Below are 14,533 nucleotides of genomic sequence, written 5' to 3'. Positions count from 1 at the left end.
CTGTGCAAGGCTACAGTAGACATACTGTGCTTGTATGTATTTGATGCTTGTTAGAAGAGTCGAAATAGTCCCATGTAAGCTGTACAATCTGGTTGATTGTTTCCTAAATTCACCACTCAGAACGCCACCACAAGCAATGCCATACTACCAGTTTTTCTTATTTGCTTGTGTGACCACTACATACAGATTTGACTGAATCTCTCTGTTACAGTAACATGCACTTTGTTGTTACTGGTGTTTTGGTCAATCCACAAATGATATTTTCAAAGAATCAACATGTCTTCCATATTAAGCTGTTTTTCATCATTGATTTTTTCGTACAGATCTCAGCTCAAGCTGAAGAGGCAAGTAACAAAGAATTGAACACGAGGCCTGTTATGGTGTTCCAAGATGGTGAGGATCCTAATTGTTTCTATACAGTGACAAGAACCTATTTCTATCAAGAAAATGAAAATTGAAAATTGCATTGTTTTTCAGGGTTCCCAGAAGTTAACATTCAACCATGATAGCCATCATCCTTGAAAGTCAGTGAAACTTAGTAATGTCCATATGTATTTGGCCAAAAAAAAATATGTGCTGTTCCGATTACCCGACTACCTCAATTTTATCCCCCCGACCCTAGACTTTTTACAGCTTTGTAAACCCGGAAGTAAAAATAATGATATGAAAAAACGTGAAACGCATGAAACTAATTTTAGTTCGATTTTGATACTTTTTGAACTACTTCAATAAAATGCTGTTGAAACAATACCACGCGTAAATTTCCGTACGCTGATTTTGCATATGAAAGCCTATCAGCCAGTTGAGAGTTACGTTCACAAAAGTTCATTGCCCTAGCCCGATAAGGTTTCTGTGTCACATCATCTCTGTACGATTGAGAAAAGGAGACAAACTGAAGTTTTTGTGCATCATATGAATGTCCATAACACTCTAAAAATAATTCTGATAGCAAAATTGACACGAAAAATTGGACTTTACTGTCACAGAAACGTGTTCAGTGCAGACTGCACAAGCATGGAAGCAAGCTGTGGTGTCAATGGGCCCGGTTTTTGAATTCAGTGAACAGACACTGACTCATTTTTCGGGGCAAATAAACCCTAAAATTAACTGTCGGTGACAACCAACCTTTCTGTTTGTTATTTTCCCCATTCTAAAATGACTGAAAAAAAGCAACTGGAGCAAATCTGACATCGAGAAAAACTCGACTCCGCATTCAATTCAAAACAAGGGATCTGACCCTCTAAGTTGTTCGCTTTATATCTACTGAGTCTGCGCTTAAAACTACAAGACCAGCTAGGTCACTAGAAAAATACAGCTCACTGGTTTGCAAAGGGCAATGTTGATCCAAACTTACAGTAGCGAGGGATGATAAATGCACAGTAAAAACGTGACAAACAAGCACATTATTTTTTTCAGAAGCTACAAAACATTCTTTTATGACTACAAAAGATTTTTTTCTTGGTTTGTGTAGTGCAGACAGTTCAGTGAAAAATGAAAAAAATCCCTTGAAGGTACAGTGGGAATGGCTGGCTGTTGTTAATTTTTATGTTTGAATGTACATTAAGCCCTAAGAAAGTAAACATACAGAATATGTACAAACAAATATACAGAATATTTAAGCATGAGGGAATATGCTACAATTCTTAGGGATATTAAAGCTTATGAATATTAATGAGCCGTCTGCCACTCTTTGAAGCCCTATACATTCACAACGGTGATACCCAAATTTGTTGACTTTGAAAAAATCTTATAGAGGATGGTGTTTGGAGCCAGCAGCTTGGATTGTGTAAGCAAGTGATTTATGGCTTGTAGGATGTATAACACAAGTGACATCTCTGCAACATTAAAACTAACATATAAGATGTCATTAAATGTTTCAGTTAAATCCCCCCCAAAATTTTAAAATCACCCTAAAAAATTCTAGTAGAGGGGGACCAATCCCCCTGGTATACTATCCTAGATGAAAACTGCATTGATGACAGTAAATATTGTGTCAGACTTACCTGAGGATAAACAGTTCACTTTCCTGTCAAAGAATTGTAATTCAGCCACATCAATTTCCGTGGAAGTCTAATTAACCACACATTTCAATGCTACTATTGAATATTTTATTTTATTTTAATAAATTGGTATTCAATTTGAGTGCGTTTCATGAGGAAATTGTTCACTGGTAGTTTGAACGCGTACAAAATGCACGTTAAGAAATAAAAAAAAAACCGAAAAAAAAAAAAAAATTCCCTACCTACCTACCCACCCTATTTTTGAAAACCATGTAATCGGAACAGCACAATTTCTTTTTTTTGCCTTACAGCCCGTTGCAGCTTACCTTCCCGTTTGGATGTCTGGTATGCACACATTGTGTGCACAGAACGCATGGTGTTTTTATCTAACACAAACAACAGGGTCTCTTTTCTCGGTCTGATTTCTCCTCAGATTACGTTAGATTAATTACAGTCGAGCGGGTTGGTTTGTTTATCGAATAGGCTGTTGATGCAGTCGGTAGCGACTAAAATGTAAAGAAGACACAATCCCTTTTACGCTACCCTGTTGTTTATGTAAGATAAAAACACCATGCATTCTGTGCACACAATTTGTGTATACCAGACATCCAAACGGGAAGGTAAGCAGCAACAGGCTGTAGCTAACTATTAACCCTTTTCCTGCCGGACTCATTGCATGCTATCCTACCAAGTCAGTGCTAAAACTTAGAAATGTCCATATGTATGTATTAGCTAACCAAGTCTAGTAACAGTCCAGTGACAGTGCATTTTAGAGGGCTCAAACAGCCAAGGTGAGCACAAGTACATTCAGTCTTGCCAAGTAGGTGAAAATAGGTTATTGCTCAAGACAACCTTTTACTGACACAATAGGATGGTGGGTGACATGGCCAGATTTAAAAGGGATATTTTTGTACAGATCCTGTATTGAATGAAATGAAAAATAATTCCGTAAATAGGGTCAGCTGTATTTATTTTAGATTCCAGGTGAGGTACATGATCTATGAATATTGCGCTCTCAGTTAAAACCGTCAAATTTTCCCCCTATTTTCCCCAAGATGTTGTTAGAGCTCTCTCCACACAGTCATAACTATCAGGCCCCATCTTGTGTTAATTCTTTACAAATGCATCACTTACTTTGTTGAAGCTGTACCATTCAATATTAAAATATTATGTGATGTCAATATGTAAATTATAGAGCTTACATGGAAGCTGAAAATCAACAAATTTAAATCCCACCGAGCAGAGCATGAAAATTTAAAAGTATTCAATGCTACATAGGCTAACAATTTCCAATATACATACTGCCAAGAAAGTATTTTATGTTCTTGGTTGGAAAAGTTTGCACAGACACTTTGCTGCTATGGCAACATGAATCTTCTTATGTATAGTTTCAAAGGAGATAGTGTTTGCCATATATCTTGTGAACACAGAGTTTGTGAGAGAGATAATAGTTTTGCTATGTTCTATGTAAACACTGCAAATCTTTTATATGTTATCAGATTCTTCAGATGAGCAAGACGAAATGGCAGATTTGATACCAAGTCGTTCAGAGTCTGAGGTTAGTTACTGTCAAATCTTACACAATGTGAAAAAATTCATGTGGTAAAAATCCCTCTACCCTTCCCCAGTTTTATTAGATCATGGCAAGTAACAGAAACAAACAGCCAAGTTAAGTTTTCATGTCAGGTAATTTATTGTTTGCATATCTAATGAGCTTTCAAAGTTTGGAATATATAGTTGGAAGGACTTGACAAGAGGCAATTACACTTGCTATATAAACAGGAGATACAATGACAGCAGTTAAAGACATTAATTATTTCTATTTCAGCTAATTGTGTATTTGAAAACTTAATGACCTATAGAGTTAAAAGTGGTGAATATTGTTCATTATGTTGATCATAATACTTTCAATGAAGTTGCAAATATGTGGCAAAGGTTCAAATTTACACATTACTGCAATATATAATGAAACACGTGAGCATTTACAGTTCATATCTGGTTAGCTACTATAGACTATAGTCTATAGAAGCTATTGGGATGGGTATCCGTCCGGCGTCAGTCTGTATGTATGTATGTATGTATGTATGTATATATGTATGTCAGTTTGTGAGGCGTCCGTCCACTCAAATATCTTGAGAACCGCAGTACTTACTGATTTGATATTTGTTGTGTAGATAAAAAATATGATTATGAGAAACTTGTTTTTTTAATTTTTTGATATTGTTGAAAATATGCAAATTAATGCCAAAAAAAAGGCATTTTTGGTAAAAAATCTTCTTCTTCATAACTGCTGGTCAGACAGCTTTGTTATTTGGTATACAGGTCCCTAGGGATAACTCAACTTAGATTTGTTCAAATTGTGATGAAATATGCAAATCTGTATTTTAAGGAATTTTTTTGCCATTTTTGGTCAAAACTTTATTTCATCAAAACCGCTCGTCTGACAGCTTTGATATTTGATATACAGGTTCCTACAGATGAACTAAATATGATATATTGAATATATGATGAAATCTGCAATTTTGTATTTTTGGTGCAATTTTTGCCATTTTTGGTCAAAAAATGTGTTTCTAAAAAACTACTTGTCTGATGCTTTTGATATTTGTTATACCACTCTCCGCCTCGTGCCCATTGTTCAAACCATGCTTTAATTTCCATAACCGAATATTTTATAATTACCACCTGGCTTTCTTTTGTTTAAAAATTGCCGATTTAACAAATCTTTTGTTTAAAGTGTCCGATTTACTAGTAAAATCGGACACTTTTAAACAAAAATAAATTTGTAAATCGGACACTTTTTAGCTCCGCTGTCAGCGACGCGGAGCTTATCAAATAGGTTGATTATCCGTCGTCGTCCGTCGTCCGTCGTCCGTCGTCGTCGTCCGTCGTCGTCCGTCAACAATTGCCTTCTCCTCTGAAACCACCAGTCCAATTGCTTTGAAATTTTTTATGCAGTTCACTTGGGGTGACCTCACTTCAGTTTGTTCAAATCATGGTGAAATTTGCATATTTGTATTTTTGGGGCATTTTTTGGTGTTTTTGGTAAAAAAATCTTCTTCTCTGAAACCGTTTGTCCGATTGCTTTGAAATTTGATATGCAGTTTGCTTAGGGTGACTTAAATCAGATTTGTTCAAATGGTGGTGAAATTTGCATATTTGTATTTTTAAGGCAATTTTTGTCATTTTTGGTAAAAAATCTTTAAAATCTTCTTCTTCAAACTACTGGTCAGATAGCTTTTATATTTGGTACATATGTCCCTAGGGTGATCTATTTCAGATTTGTTCAAATTGTGCAGAATATGCAAATTTGCATTTTTAAGGCAATTTTTGCCATTTTTGGTCAAAAAATGTATTTCTCAAAAAGTACTGGTCTGATAGATTTGAAATTTGGTATACAGGTTTCTATAGATGAACTAAGTAATATATATTGAATTTCTGATGAAATCTGTAATTTTGTATTTTTGGGGCAATTTTTGCCAGTTTTGGTCAAAAAATGTGTATTTCCAAAACTACTCATCTGATAGCTTTGAAATTTGGTATAGAGGTTTCTACAGATGAACTAAATGATATTTATTGAAATAATGATGAAATCTGCAATTTTGTAATTTTGGGGCAATTTTTGCCATTTTTGGTCAAAAAATGTATTTCTCAAAAAGTACTGGTCTGATAGATTTGAAATTTGGTATACAGGTTTCTACAGATAAGCTTAGTAATATATATTGAATTTCTGATGAGATCTGTAATTTTGTATTTTTGGGGCAATTTTTGCCATTTTTGGTCAAAAAATGTGTATTTCCAAAACTACTTATCTGATAGCTTTGAAATTTGGTATACAGGTTTCATAGATGAACTAAATGATATTTATAGAAATAATGATGACATCTGCAATTTTGAATTTTTGGGGCAATTTTTCCCATTTTTGGTCAAAAAATGCGTTTCTCAAAAGTATTGTCTAACAGCTTTGAAATTTGGTATACAGGTTTCTATATATGAACTAAGTGTGATATTTTGAAATTATGATGAAATCTGCAATTTTTATTTTTGGGGGCAATTGTTGCCATTTTTGGTCAGAATATTTTATTCTCAAAAAACTACTCATCAGATAGCTTTGGTTGACATGTTCTTAGGTGATCATGTTTTATTTTGGGATGATCGGATGTGATATATTCAAAGTATGATGAAATCTTCAATTTTGTATTTTTGCAGCTTATTTTAGCCACTTTTTTCTGGCCACTGCATTGAGTTATCAAGATTTCCACCTTCTTCATCAACATGTGTCAAAAATAGTTATTCTGTACATAAACACAGCGGAGCTGTATCGGCGCTAGGTCGCTTGTTAAACAAAAGAAAGCCAGGTGGTAATTATAAAATATTCGGTTATGGAAATTAAAAGCATGGTTTGAACAATGGGCACGAGGCGGAGAGTGATGACGGGTCAACAAACACTAAAAGCGACATATTGACCAAATGAAATGTATTTCACCATCAAGTATACAGAGCAAAGAAACTTTCAACGAAGAAGCATCAGATTGAATAAATTTCTCAAGTACATCTCCAAATCAATTATAACTCACCGTGAATGAAATAACAGTATCGATTGCAAATATCACTATGTGGTAAAGTTACTGTTATCCCGATCATTGGAAGGTGAAAATTACGATTTTAAAGTCACTTGTCAAAACTGAATGTGAAGTTTTCTGTCCCCTTTAGTAAAAGTTACATTTACAGGCAAACACGCAGTACCGCACTCATTGTGGTCTGGACATATTGTTTTGTTTGTACTTGCAATTTCAGTTGCAGGAGTGACTTTCTCTGACGTGGCGGTGCAGCTTGGATTTCCGATTGTGGCGGTCGGCACCGGAATGACAGGATTTTTCTTTTCCATCTTCGGCTTGGGTGGTTGAAGAGCATCGGATACAGCTTTCACTTGTTCATCATTGGTGCGTTTGTAACTTCTAACCGCTGAACTTCTGTGTCCAGTTCGTTCAGTTATCAACTGCTCGTCAAACTCTTGACGATAAAGACTCGTCGCCTGTGTGACCTGTCAGCATACACATTTTAAATATTAGAAATTGTAAAATATTTTGTCAGCAAATACTACTCAGTTAGTGACTAGCGAGTTTACGTTTGTTTTCTGTTAAACATTTCAATAGAACGCATACATTACTTACCTTTCCAGAATGTCCAGTGAAGTAGCCATCAATTCCTGCTTTGGTCGTCATTTCTTGGCAGTATTTACGCAGTGTATGAACTCCAATCTTCTGTTGAGAGAATTTCACTTTCCCGTCCGTTGCTTTAGCAAGAGGTCGTCTATAGAATGGCCCTTTCTTTGGAATATACGACAAATAGGTCTTAAACAATTTCACAACACAACGAGGATTTTCTGGTTGAGCGTAATGTTTGATGGTCTTGAACTGCTGACCAGGCTTGCGATATAAACCACCTTGATCAGTTTTTGTAGGTTTACCGTGAAAGACCACATATTCACCGATATGGTCGTCCTGGAAAGATAATTGATCCACAGTTAAACCTGAATGTTCATCAGCCGCGCGTAACCCAAATATCTTGCACATGTAGAAGTACACCGCATAACTTAAACCAAGTGCAGTCGAAGTATCAAAGGAATGCTGCCACAGTTTTTCTTCGTGTTCAATAGTGTACGGCTGGGCTTGTTTTTTCACTGTACCAATACCTTCGCGCGAAAGTTCTTTCATGACGCCGTCTAAAGTGTTTCTCAAACCAAGAAATGTGCCATTGGTTTTGTCCATAAAGTTCAAGTCAGGACGGTTGCAGCTATCTCGAAGATGACGTGCTATCGAACAACACAGCTGTTTCAGGGAATCTGGAGGGTAGCGGTTACCATTCTGCCGTCTTGCTTCAATTACAAATTTAGAAAGCCAGTAATTGAGTTTCTGTGCTTGTATTCCTTCAGTCAAGGGTGGTACATATTCTGCAGGCTTACCTGTGCGACTAGCTTCATTTTCAGAGAAAACATTTCTCTGAGCCATCCATTCATTCCATGTCGTTACACCCCAACGGTTCATTTTGGCAGTGTTGTCCGGAATACGTGATTTCTGGTAATGCTCCACAGTTTCTTGATCGACTGGAGGGTGAAAGCGAAACTCTTTCTGCACTTCAGTGAGTTGAAAATCTTCCTTATCATCGATATCAATCTGTGATAGGATGAACTCTGTTTCCCAGTCAATCGTGTCGGCGAGTGGTTCGGCCATATCGAAATATGTAGAGCGACTCCGCAATTGTATGTATGCTGCTCAAACGTTTTGACGCAAATGAGCAAAGCGTGCCTGCAACGTGGATTTGCAAACACCTGTTCACTTCATTCAACCAACCAACCAACCAACCAACCAATCAAACTTAATTCATAAAATTCAAATCAAACAAGGTGCTCAACCACGTCATCGCACTACAATAGCAACACATGTCAACTTTGTTTTATCCAATCATGGGTTATTTTTTATACTTTCGTTCAACAAGGTGTCAAAACGCGTCAATGTTTTCCTGCCAAAGTTTCAACTTGCACTGCACTAAAATTACAAATAAAAACTTTCGGCGTGCAAACAAGTCTCCTAAACTCGGCAAATTCGTGGTATAACACGGTCAGCGAACTCGTAGTCGGCGGTTTACGGAATTTAACGGTACAGTTGCCATAAAACTCCTCAGCCCTGCGGGCCGAGGAGTTTTATGGCAAACTGTACCGTTAAATTCCGTAAACCGCCTCCTACTCGTCCGCTTACCTATAGTTATACCACTCTCCGCCTCGTGCCCATTGTTCTAACCATGCTTTCTAATTTCCATAACCGAATATTTTATTATTACCACCTGGCTTTCTTTTGTTTAAAAAGTGTCCGATTTACAAGTTCTTTTGTTTAAAAGTGTCCGATTTACTAGTAAATCGGACAGTTCTTTTGTTAAAAACTGTCCGATTTACTAGTAAATCGGACACTTTTAAACAAAAGAACTTGTAAAATGGACACTTTTTAAACAAAAGAAAATCACGTGGCGACGAGTAAAAAAAAACAAATGCGAAACATTAACCAGAAGGAATTTATTTCACCATTAAGTACAGAGTAAAGACACTTTAAAAGAATCACCGGACTGAATTAATTTTGCACGACTGTACATCTCAAAATCAATTACAGGTCACCGTGAAATAACGGTATTGATTGCAAATATCACTTCTGTGTTAGGGTTATTGTTATCATGATCATTCGAAGCTGAAATTTAAGACTTCAAAGTCAGTTGTCAAACACTGAATGTGGAGATTTCAGTCGCCTTTGGTAAAGTTAAATCTAGCTATAGGAAACACGCGCAGTACCACAGTCATTGTGGATCTAGACATATTGGTTTTTTTTTGTACTTGCAGTTTCTGTTGCCCCTTTCTCTGGCGTGGCTGTGTAGCTTGGTCTTTCGATTGTGGCCGTTAGCAATGGCGTGACAGGGGACTTTCTTTTCCATCTTTGGCATGGGTAGTTGAAGTGCACCGGATACAGCTTTGATTTGTACTTCATCCGCCATATCGAACTACGTAGAGCGACTCGGCAATTGCATGCATGCTGCTCAAAGTTTTCGACCCAAATGAGCAAAGCGTGACTCTAACATCGATCTGCAAACACCTTTTCACTTCATTCAACCAACCAACCAACCAATCAATCAAGCAAATTCATACAAGTCAAATAAAACCAGGTGCTAAACCACGTCATCGCACTACAATAGCAACACATGTCAACTTTGTTTTATCCAATCATGGTTTGTTTTTTTATACTTTCGTTCAACAAGGTGTCAAAACGCGTCAATGTTTTCCTGCCAAAGTTTCAACTTGCACTGCACTAAAATTACAAATAAAAACTTTCGGCGTGCAAACAAGTCTCCTAAACTCGGCAAATTCGTGGTATAACACGGTCAGCGAACTCGTAGTCGGCGGTTTACGGAATTTAACGGTACAGTTTGCCATAAAACTCCTCGGCCCTGCGGGCCTCGGAGTTTTACTGGCAAACTGTACCGTTAAATTCCGTAAACCGCCTCCTACTCGTCCGCTTACCTATAGTTATACAGGTTCCTAGGGGTTGTCTTTGTGTGATATATTGAAATTTGATGAAATCTTCAATATTTGTATTTTTGGGTCAATTTTTGCCATTTTAGGTCAAAATATTTGTTTCTCAAAAATTACTTATCTGATAGCTTTGATATTTGGTATACAGGTTCCTAGGGTTTATCTTAATATAATGTATTGAAATTATGATGAAATCTTCAATTTTGTATTTTTGCAGCTAATTTTGCCACTTTTTGCTCGTGTTCACACACATGAGCATATGCCGCAGCGATGTCTGTCTGTCTGTGTGTCTGTCTGTCTGTTCGATATCTCAAAAATGGCTCATCAGATCAGAATCAAATCTGGTACATAGATTCAGTTTGCAAATTGCAAGAACTGATTAGTTTTTAGCGGGTGTGGCTTGCTTACTTTTTTGCTCATTTGCATAATTAATGATTTTAGAAAAAACGGCTATGCATTGAGAATGACTGAACACAATCTCATGAGATTTAAATGTTGATCGCACCAAGATGTATCAGCCGTGAAAGATATTAAGGGTGACATGAAAGATAATTGCTAATTTGCATATTTAATCAACTTTCCTAATTAGGGATATATATCTGAATTGACTGGACCAAAGTTGATGAAACTTGCTACATATATTGAAGATACTATGATACAATATTCCTGAAAGTCATTAAGCATTTTTACTTCATCCAACTCCCAATTTGCATATTAAATCAACTTTTGAAATTAGGGATTTATATTTGACTTGACTTGACCAAAATAGATGAAACTTGCTATGTACATTAAAGATGCTATGATAAAATATAGTTGGTTATGCATTTGGAGACTATCGATTGTTCACTTCATTATTTCTGATTGTTTTATTGTTTTTTTCATTATCAGTTTGAATGGGAAGAATTATCTGATATTGATGAAGACAACGATGATGATGATGAGGATGGTAACCAGAGTGATGAAGATAGTGATTTTTAGCCATAGAAACTGAAATCCTTTTTCAGCATCTAAGACATTTAACTTGAGATTCCTATAAAAAAGAATATTTTTTGTAAATATTTAAATGATCATATTCATTAACTAACGAAGGATGATCATGTGACAGATTTCATTTGTTGGCCAGTTAGTGAAATCCGAATAGGATATCCATGTGTTGCCTTAACATCATTGCTTACTTTCTTTCTAGTTTTACTGTTCTTATCCGTAAATGACATAGAAATTTGCTCTTCCAAACAGATCAAAATCATGTTTTAAACAAAAAAGAAAGTGTCTAGTTTTAAAATTAAACCTTGATAATAGTAATCACAAATCTTTTGGGGACCTTTTGTTTTATTTGCTCAAAGGGATGCAATTTACAATTGTGTTTATCGTTGTTCTCTGACCAGTTTTATTTTCAATTTTATTCCAGACTTGTTTACAAATAAATATTTTTGTAAGGTTCTTTGGGTTTTGAAGTAGAAACCAGAAAGAATTTGCCACCAATTCAAATGTCTTTTGAGACAGCGAAGTTCACTAGATGCAATGCTGCAATTTTGACTGTATGCCGGCATGCTGAGCGAGTCTATCACCAACTGTATCAAATGTAGAAACTCAAATACATTTATCATTGATCAAAAAGTGATTCTTGACACAACATGTGACATTCGTTGTGTGTCATCTTCTGTCCAGGCTACTTTCTGTTCACTTGATTTCAAAATTTGTGACACTGAGAATTGGAATAAATTCTGGGAAAAGATACAGGCAGCACACAGCTTTCTACAGGAGAGTGGACTGCAATTCTTATGTCATTTATGCATTATTCAGTCTGAAGCAGTTTTGTCACTGGAAAGAGATTCAGAACGAATTTTTATAATTCACATGAAATCTGCATCATTTCTACTTCCAAATCAGTTCCTCAATAAAGATATATTCCATCAGGAGTATTTGTGTCCTTAATTTCTGTCATGGCAAGACTTAGCACACCACATGAAGATTCCTGTGTCTGTCTTTGAAGTATGAATTTAAGGAAATGTTATTAGTCCCCACGGACACCGTCCGGGGGAACTTATAGGTTTGGTCATGTCCGTGCGTGCGTGCGTGCGTGCGTCCATCCGTCCGTTCACGCAGATATCTCAGACATGCCCAGGTCAATTTCTTTCAAACTTTGCACAAGGATAGTACCCTAACCCATACAGATGCACGTCGATTTGTTTCACAATGCGATCAAATTTGGCCGTGTTAGAGGACTTTTTAGTTTTCACCTCCATAGACTCCCATGTATAAGGCAGTCCATAGACTCCCATGTATAAGGCAGTCCATAGACTCCCATGTATAAGGCAGTCCATAGACTCCCATGTATAAGGCCAAGAAAATAAAAATTTAGTTTCTCATGGTATTCATATTGCAAAAAGGATGCAGTGACACAGTTTTTAGTCCCCACGGATGAAGTCCAGGGGAACAGGTGGGGACACACATATTGTACCTCATTAACTATGCACATATCTAATTTTGAGCAAGCCAATAGAGCTAGAGGTCTAATTTTTGGTATATAGGGATAACTTAGCAATACAATTTTTTTGACAAAAATGTCATGTGACCTCAGTGACCTTTGACCTCAAACATATTTGTCCATAACTCAGTAACCACAAGTGCTCTAACCTTCATATATGGTATGATTGGACAGCTTATGACGCCACATACTGTACCTCATTAATTATGCACATATCTAATTTTGAGCGAGTCAATAGAGCTAGAGGTCTGATTTTTGGTATATAGGGATAACTTAGCAATACAATTATTTTGACAAAATTTCACATGACCTCGATGACCTTTGACCTCAAATATACATATTTGTCCATAACTCAGTAACCACAAGTGGTACACCCTTCATATATGGTATGATGGGAGACCTTATGATGCTTCATACTGTACCTCATTAATTATGCGTATATCTAATTCTGAGCAAACCCATAGAGCTGGATGTCTGATTTTTGGTATATAGGGATAAATATAGGATTGAAATTTTTGACCAAATGTCATGTGACCTCGATGACCTTTGACCTGAAATATACGTTTATGTCAATAAATACGTAACCACAAGTGCTATGTCCTTTATATTTAGTAGGATGGGAGACCTTATGACAACACACGCTTTACCTCATTAATTATGCACACATCTAATTCTGGGCAAGGGCTAGAGGTCTGATTTTTGGCATATAAGGATTAATTAGCAATACAATGTTTTTTCAAAATGTCGTGTGACCTTATGACCTTGACCTTGATTATACATATACCACAAGTTCTATACCCTCCAATTCTGATAGGATATTAGACCTTAAGATGTCACATCTTGTACCTGATTATTATGCGCATATGTATTTCTTGGCTGGCCAATACAGCTAGAGGTCTGATCTTTTTTCCCGATTAGAACCATAACTTAGACATGCCTCATGTGTTTCAAATTGGAACAATACATAGACCTATGTGCCCATAGATCTCAACATATACACTCCAGTGATACTTCTTAATGACCACATTTCCCTGCCCCATCAAGACTAATACTCCTATTACAAGTGGGGACTATGCCTTTTATTAAAAAGATACTTTATCCATGGTACTTTACGGGCATCAAATGAATGTTGGAAGTTTTTATGACCAAAAGGCAAACAGGATTATTTCTTGGCCTAATAGGGATTTGACTGCTTTCCAAGCTATTCCAATTTCCCATCCACAGGTTACAAAAAATGTGAAATACCTAAGGGTTTAGGCAAAATAACAGGCTACATGTGGATTATTTAGCACTTGATATCAGTCAAAATTCTAGACCAGATCTGTATTGTGGCAAGCAGATGCCCCTGTTGTGGGGTGATTTATGATCAATTTCCCCTATTGCCCCCCATCCTTAGTGATGGAAAACATTGGTATATACATCATTGAAATCACGATAGCAAGTACCCTCCTATTGCAATACAAAAACCTTGATCTGCTGCTAACAACATTGCCCCTCAATATTGCTACCAGTGACACGCCCAGCTTTCCTTCTACACTTTGAAATCACTGCAAACATAACACAGTGCATCATATCATATTTCTTTTATCACTAGTCAGTATTTCAAAGACGAAAACTTCACATTTGAGCGGGAAAGCTACCTACCTTTGATTTGTGGACTTTCCCTTAAAAGTGGCCTGTTAACACCTCTCCAAAATCCCTTTCATTGGTCAAATTGATGTCATTATGAGAAATCGTAAAACTTTACATGACACTGTGCAAATTTCATCTTTTCTAAGAGTCAACTCAAGGAATCCTTAGAAACTTATATCATCCATATATGACAAGCACTTAATGAAAGGAAAAGTCATTTTAGCCAAGAAAGGGAAATGCTGAACCTAAATGTGCATATAAATAATGAGGTAATCCCTTTGACTTAAAAGCTTTCTTATTGACAATTCAGAAAAGAAAATTATTTTCAAAATCTATATACCC

General features: G+C 36.5%; 2 protein-coding genes across 4 annotated transcripts in view; one reads left to right on the top strand and one right to left on the bottom strand.

Moving 5' to 3' along the window:
• Nucleotides 1-11,990, top strand: part of LOC139144311 (WD repeat-containing protein 43-like) — a 67,372-nt gene extending 55,382 nt beyond the window's left edge. For 2 of the 3 annotated variants that reach the window (XM_070715008.1, XM_070715006.1), the window contains exons 14-16: nucleotides 324-393; nucleotides 3,500-3,558; nucleotides 10,960-11,990. In XM_070715008.1, the coding sequence (XP_070571109.1) occupies nucleotides 324-393; nucleotides 3,500-3,558; nucleotides 10,960-11,049 (219 nt within the window). In that variant the 3' untranslated portion in view covers nucleotides 11,050-11,990. The remainder of the gene's footprint in view (nucleotides 1-323; nucleotides 394-3,499; nucleotides 3,559-10,959) is intronic. The other variant, XM_070715007.1, reaches the window with a different exon arrangement.
• Nucleotides 6,584-8,230, bottom strand: LOC139143196 (zinc finger MYM-type protein 2-like). Its single transcript, XM_070713328.1, has 2 exons — nucleotides 7,172-8,230; nucleotides 6,584-7,041 (listed from the first exon to the last, which is right to left on the bottom strand). Exons 1-2 carry the CDS (start codon nucleotides 8,228-8,230, stop codon nucleotides 6,676-6,678), a joined length of 1,425 nt encoding a protein of 474 aa, XP_070569429.1. The 3' UTR covers nucleotides 6,584-6,675.
• Nucleotides 11,991-14,533: the final 2,543 nt, after the last annotated feature.

Source organism: Ptychodera flava, chromosome 11, assembly GCF_041260155.1.
Source record: "Ptychodera flava strain L36383 chromosome 11, AS_Pfla_20210202, whole genome shotgun sequence".
NCBI classification, from domain to species: domain Eukaryota; kingdom Metazoa; phylum Hemichordata; class Enteropneusta; family Ptychoderidae; genus Ptychodera; species Ptychodera flava.
This window is presented reverse-complemented; position numbering and strand designations above follow the sequence as displayed.